This window comes from Pygoscelis adeliae, unplaced genomic scaffold (genome assembly GCF_000699105.1).
Source record: "Pygoscelis adeliae isolate BGI_AS28 unplaced genomic scaffold, ASM69910v1 Scaffold156, whole genome shotgun sequence".
Taxonomy (NCBI): domain Eukaryota; kingdom Metazoa; phylum Chordata; class Aves; order Sphenisciformes; family Spheniscidae; genus Pygoscelis; species Pygoscelis adeliae.
In genome coordinates, this window is record NW_008825016.1 from 5,306,544 (window position 1) to 5,313,711 (window position 7,168).

At 37.8% G+C, this 7,168-nt stretch overlaps 1 protein-coding gene across 1 annotated transcript in view; it reads left to right on the forward strand.

Moving 5' to 3' along the window:
• Window positions 1–7,168, forward strand: part of TUBGCP3 (tubulin, gamma complex associated protein 3) — a 72,521-nt gene that overhangs the window by 24,173 nt on the left and 41,180 nt on the right. Inside the window, exons 2-5 of the mRNA XM_009326313.1 lie at window positions 761–868; window positions 2,718–2,785; window positions 6,166–6,243; window positions 6,870–7,087. Coding sequence (XP_009324588.1) covers window positions 761–868; window positions 2,718–2,785; window positions 6,166–6,243; window positions 6,870–7,087 — 472 coding nt within the window. The remainder of the gene's footprint in view (window positions 1–760; window positions 869–2,717; window positions 2,786–6,165; window positions 6,244–6,869; window positions 7,088–7,168) is intronic.

A 7,168-nucleotide genomic window follows, 5' to 3' on the forward strand; every position in this document is an offset into this window, starting at 1 on the left:
CCCCAGCCTGTATTGATACCAGGGGTTGCCCCAACCCAGGTGCAGGACCTTGCACTTGGCCTTGTTAAACCTCATGAGGTTCACACGGGCCCACTTCTCGAACTTGTCCAGGTCCCTCTGGATGGCATCCCGTCCCTCTGGCGTGTCGACTGCACCACTCAGCTTGGTGTCATCTGCAAACTTGCTGAGGGTGCACTCGATCCCACTGTCTGTGTCATTGATGAAGACATTAAACAGTACCGGTCCCAATATGGACCCCTGTGGGACGCCACTTGTCCCCAATCTCCATCTGGACACTGAACTATTGACCACTACCCTCTGGATGTGACCATCCAACCAATTCCTCACCCACCGGGCAGTCCACCCACCATTTCAGCCTGTGGAGAAGGGCAGAGCCAGCTGAAGTGTGCTAATGCTGTCTAATAAGTGGGTAGGCCCAAGTGCCTCTTCTGTCAGCACAGAATAGCAAAGGCTTATTCACAAATTTAACTGCAGTTATTTTGCGGAGTGTATGCAGGTGAGTGTGTTTGAAGTATAGCATTGATAACATGCTCATGGGTAAACTGGACCTTACTGCCCTCTGGTTAGAAGTGTGTCTAAGGATTATAGTACATTACCTGACCTAAGCCAGGTACGTTTATGCCAGATTCAGCCATAGCAATGCAGTCTCATGTCTAATTGTATTTATTTATTTATTTATTTATTTTAATAGAACTTTAACACTCGGCTTAACTGAGAGAGCTTTTCTTTTTTCTTTCAGCTGATGCAGCCCAGCAGTTTCAGTATGCAGTGAGAGTTATTGGAAGCAACTTTGCTCCCACTGTTGAACGGGATGAATTTCTTGTAGCGGAGAAAATCAAGAAGGAACGTAAGTGCATCTTTGTTTCTTTCTTAGAAATAGGAATGGAAGTTCTTCAGGAAGTTATCTGATCAGTTTATTCCTCTGAAAATGGGACAACTCTGCCTCACAGATAGTTATCTAATCTGTTATTAATGCTCACCCCCTGAAAATCTCATTACGGAAATCCCATTAATTCTGCAGTTAGTATTCCCAAGTGGCTATTTGTATTCACAGCTCAGATTTTTCTGAATGCCCAGCTTAGACTTCCCTTGCTGCCATTTACTTCGTATTTTAGCCACCATGAAAACAAAGAACAATAAATATTGCACTACTTTCACTTTAATAGTACTCAGACTTTTTGAATTCATAGCTCTTTTTAGAAGACTGATATTTTTGTGGTGTGCACTTTAGAAATGTTACATTTTGGCACAATTAAGTTCATGAGCACCTGTGTGAAAATTGCTGAATGAGCATCCTGGGAATTGATGGAATTGTTTGTGTGACTTACCTGACATTTCTTGCCTTCAGTTTCTCTACAAGTTTATCTGCAACCACCTTCTCAAAACCAAAAGATTAGACCGTGACAGTGTAAGTTATATTGCAGTAATGTTCCATTGTGCTCTATGCTGCTCAGAGTCAAGTGTTGCACTGTGTGAATCCAATGGGGATGTGATGCATTCTTCTTGAAAAGCCAAATACTGCTTTCGGTAGATTATGTGCTTTACAGTAGAATGTCCAGAAATGATTACTTGAAGTATGCTAATTAAATTACAGCTTCATATTTGAGCTTTGAAAATTCAGTCAGGGAGATTGAATTAGGGTAACTGAAGTCAGTGGTTGTAACTGTCTTAAAGTACACTTGTACTTCTTGCTGACGCAGAGCTTCCATGACTTGCTGATAGGCAAATAAGCCCATCAGAATTACTCTAGATGCAACTCCAAAACAATGTATTCTACAGTATATGCTTTCTACATGACTTTCTACATGCTTTGGCTAGTACTAGCTAGCACAGCATATATTCTTTGGGCCTATTGCCAGGAGTTTTGAAGAGGGCTGTCTCCCTCATCTTCCTTCTCCCCAACTTCAGCTTGTAGGCTGATGTTAGTGGTCATGTAACAAGTAACTGGATATATCCTTCTAACTTTAAATTTATTTTGGAGTTACTGTGTAGGAAGTGACTTATTTGGCAAAATGTAACCAGCAGGTGCTAATTAACATTTCTAACATTTAACAGCAATTTTAAAATTTATTTTATTTTTTATTATTAAGGTTTCTTCAGATGTTTTTTATCTTTTTTTTAAACATGGCTCTTTCTGATGTAGCATCGCTTTTCTGAAGACATCTTAAAGCTTGAAAATGTTTTTCCTCTGAGCAAAGACTTCTGTTATGTAACTGGCAGTGATTGAGACTATTATTTTTCTTAATATATAAAAGTGGTGTGACCTTGGAATTCTGCTTGACTTTGATCAAGTGGCATTACTACTTTTGTTTCTTGCTTTTATTGCCTGAAATAGGCACAATTACACTTAGTTTTGTGAAGGGCTTTATAGCATTCTTTAACCCATATCTGCTTTCGGTTATGTTTTAGTTCGCTAAACCTACAGAATGGCAGACTAGACTTTAAAAGGGCACTTAATTTAGAAGGTGTATATTTTTATTGCTCTAAGAAAAATAGGTATTTACATTGCATCACTTCTGATGCAAGAATTTTCTGGGCTCTAATGCAGATAACATGAAAACAGGCAAAACTGTGTGAGTAAATGGACTGAAACAGTTAAGCATCATTATGCTTTTTTGGGTACATTTTCCAGTTTACCACAAATATATAATTTCAGACATGACTATTACACTTCTTTAATTTTTTTTTTTTAATAGTTGTGCGACAAAGAAGGGAAGCAGATGCTGCTTTGTTTTCAGAACTCTACAGAAAACTCAGTTCACAGGTAGTGTAATAAATGTATAAAGAGTAAAGAAACTGAAAGCACACATACGCATCCTTCTGACTTTATAGAGTTGTTTTGGAGAGTGCTCGGGTCACTAACAGTATTTTTACTGAGAGGATGGTTGAATACTGGAATAGGTTGCCCAGGAAAGTTGTGGAGTCTCCATCCTTGGTGACAGTCAAAACCTGACTGAACACAGTCATGGGCAACCTGCTGTAGATAGCCCTGCTTTGAGCAGAGGGGTTGGACTAGACGATCTTCAGAGGTGCCTTCCAACCTCAACTATTTTGTAATTTTTGTGAAAAAGTTTACAATTTACTTTTTTTTGTTTACTATGTTTTGCTGTTAATTAGAAATTAATTTGGATTTAATTGTAAATCAGAAGAGAATAAAGGATACATGTTTAGTTTGAGTCCAGTTACACAAAGGAGCACTTCATATAAAGGAAGGAACTCTGTAAAAATGGAAGTGTTCTTTTTTTTTTTTAGTATGTAGAACTGTTGAATATTCTTGTCATTTATTTCACAGCAATGCCTTGCAAGTATATTGATTTTATTAATCTGGTGTTTAAACAGTCCTAATGCTTCTGAATTTTTAAGTGCTCCAGGTCTTCAATGTTGAAGGTTAAGGGTTTGCTAACTTTGATAATTCTGCTAACACCGGTGTTAATCAAAGAATACTGTGTGTTGATATTCTGACAAAAGATGTTAGTGTATAGAAAGCCCACGATGCAGGAAGATGGATCAGGTGAAAGGGGGGAAAGATGCAAGGATAGAAGTTCAGCTGAGGTGGGTGAAAAATGACTGCTGCTAATCTGTTCTGGATTCTCCATAAAATTGAGTATTTAGCAAGGTAGATAATGGTGGGCAGTAGTAAAGTAAGATTCCCAGTTGTCATTTGCATGTCCCTGATTTTTGACAACAAAAATTAGTTAATATAAAAGATGATGTTTTCTATATAACAGAAAATTTGTCCTTATTTTTCTCTTTGTATTTAGGAGAAATGTTTTTCTCTCTTCTGCTTTTTATTCATGAATTTATGTATAGATCATGGCTGAGTTTTACAGGATAATACTAAGGTTTTTAAGATTACAAAAAAGTGATTCTGTGGAGAGTAGGACCAGTTGGAACTCGGTTCTGCCCCTCCCCTCATCCATACTTAACTTACTCGTTTGTTAGTGCTTGGAGCTAAAGTTACTGTGTAACTCTTCCCGTTTTCCTCACCCTATGGGCTTGTGTATTGTTTGCATTGGTTTGTACAGTGAAGCAAGTGTCACTGGTTTGCAGACACCGGTTCCGATGACCTCAGCCATTGGTTTCAGCCTCTTCTTGCATGTATTACACTATGTGATCTTGCTCTTTTAATACAGATTTTCTGTAACGTGTTTCTGTAGCTTATGTACTATGTTGCCGTAGCGTTGTATTTGGCAAGCAACATAGCTGCAAAGCATGATGGCTGTAAACTTTGAAACAAAATGCCTTGTCTGTGTTCATATCAGTTTGGTTATTCTTCTGAATGTAATACAAGCTTACATCAGCTATCTTCTCATATTTTGTTGCCTGCTCAAATGTTTGAGGTTCTTTTAACCTTCTGTCTTTTTTTTTTTCTGTGCTAGCATCTTGTGTACATGAAATGGTATCATCTGAATACTGCCATCTTTAAAATTCACTCTACCAATTATTATTCAATTAATAATAATGCTGTTAGGTTTATTACTAATGGTGGACAATAATTTCTTTTCTCCATGAGCTTAGGGAAGGGCACAGAAGGAATATGTGTGTTTTGAATCAATGAGGCTTTTTCTTCCTCCAGCAATTCTCTTGAAACCAACTAGGAGGAAGAAAAAAGCTCGTGTGAATCTGTTTTAACTTAGTTTCATCCATTACCCTAAAGAGAAAAGGAGGTCAGTGCTTATTTGAGTGGCAGCTTGCCAGTTGAGCAAACCATGCTTCTTGAGGCACTTAGACTTATTCTATCCTGGCCAGTAGAAGAAGCAGTAATGTTTCTGCTCCTTCTTCACCAGTTGTTAATGAGTTGCTGGATTAATTATTTGCAACAGATGCAATACCTCTACTTTTTGCTTGTTGCTGAGATCAAAGCAGAAGATAATAGGCTTCTACTCTGCATAATAATATAGAATGTCTCCTTATACTCTTATATAACAATATAGAGCTTCAGAAGGTTTGGTTAGTGGGCTCTGTCCTGAAGAAAGAAACGTTCTATGGCCAAAATTCTTATAACGTGTATCATATACACACAAAATGCATAATTTGCAGAGAAACAGGAAAAATAGAAAGAGGTGGGAATGAAAATGTGTTTAAAAAAGAGAATTTCAAAGTGACCTTGAAAGTGCTTTTTGCAAGACCAATAGCACTGAATTACATTGCTTCATAAGGGATGGAGTCTTTGCTGAATCTTGGTATGACTAAAGTTTCCTCTATATTCAACATTGCTTAGTATTCCAGACCATACCCTGATCAATATTGTGAGGCAACTTGTATGAGTTTCTTTGACTTACTCCACTATTTAATGTCTGTTATAAGGTTCTGTCTCCCTGATCAATTCAAGTGCAAGCATTGGTGTCACAGAACTACGGAGTAGCATATCTAGAAACATATATATAGCTCTAAAATAAAACTTTTTAATATTTGCCATAACTCTTCTCTTCAAAGTGTTCTTTTTGTAGCTTGGGCTTTAGCATTGTTCTGTCTTCTGCTGGTAAGCTGCTGAGATCTGAAGCTGCTGAGAGTGTTATTCTAACAGTCTGTATGTATCTGTCTGTTTGTCTGTTTGCTAGAGACTATATTGCATATTCCTCAAGTTTCATATTAACAGTGTCTCTACCTTAAGCTGTGAAAATTTTGGTAGTTCTCTTAAATGGCATTTAAAGTAATAGAAGTTGAAACCCTCAAACTTTTGAAGCCTCACTGTAAAGGAGAGTGAAGGGGAAAATGGAGAAAAGACAGTTCTTTGCTTAAAATTGTACCGAGAGTTTTCTGTCTTCACCTTTCGGTTAGAGTAGTATCCACATCTGAGATGTTTTAAATGGTGAGAGTGTGTGGGAATGCTGGTAAAAGTTCAACTCTGTATAAACCTTTTTCTTAGTAGCTATGAGTTTTAAATTGAGTGTACTTGCTCTTCTCAGAGTAGGTGAGGGTTCATGATTTGCACACAGTGGAGAAAATTCATAAAATTAGCAATACAGAGGCTGCACTGCACATTCCCAGTTTACTCAAGAATGTGGCTCTGAGTTGATCTTATTTGTGTAGAAAATTGACTTATACATGAACATGTTAGTAGGCTGGATAATTAAAAAAATATCCATTATCATCAAGAGTTAAAACAAACTTATTTCTGTTTGTCTTCATCTTTTTTTAAAGGGCATTTTGAAAAACAAATGGTCAATACTCTACCTCCTGCTTAGCCTTAGTGAAGATCCACGTAAGCAGTCTAACAAGGTAGGTGAGGAGACCTTTCTTACTTCTGAGAAACAGTAAATGTGTATCACTTATTTTAGATGTCATTAAGAATCATTATCCAGACTTAACCAACACCTCAGGCTGTGTTTATCGTGTTTGTGTGTGAGGCTGAAAGGAAGAACATGCTTGACGCAAGTATCTGCAGTTTTTTTCTGTGTAGTTTTTTTATACTAAGTAAATGTAAAAATGAGCTGTCCAATATTTGTAGCTGAAGTTGTGACTTCATTAGATGGGTGATTATTTTTGTTTGCTTTCTGCTTGGTGGTGTAATGTCTGTTCATGTGCTAATGAGTTTGAAATGGAATAGGGAAAGCAAAATTCCTCCTTTGTTGCAGCTCTGTTAGCACCAAAGTGCTTTTTGCAGCTATTGCTAATGACAATTTGCAGGCAAAAATAAACTCTATTGCCAAAAGTACTTTTGTTCACAGTAAGGGACTTGCTTTTTTGTCATTGTAATTGTAACAGCAAATTTTTCTTTGCATAAACATGGTCTTCAGTTATTTTTTGTGTTCTTGAATTTTACACTCCTGTTAAAGACATGACTTAAAGCAACTCACAAATCTTTTTCTTTTTATTCCTCCTTTTTCAAATCCTCTCCTTTTCAGGTATCAAGTTATGCCACACTTTTTGCTCAAGCATTGCCACGGGATGCTCACTCAACCCCTTATTACTATGCCAGGCCTCAAAGCCTTCCGTTGAATTACCAAGACCGCAGTGCTCAATCTGCCCAGAGTTCTGGCAGCATGGGGAGCAGTGGGATCAGCAGCATCAGCCTGTATGCCCTGAATGGGCCAACGCCAACTCCACAGTCACTCCTTCCAGGGTAAATTAAACTGGTTTACCTTACAAATAGGTTTGGGGAAGACTAGACATGATCTCCTCTTCCCCCCTCCCCCCCCCTTTT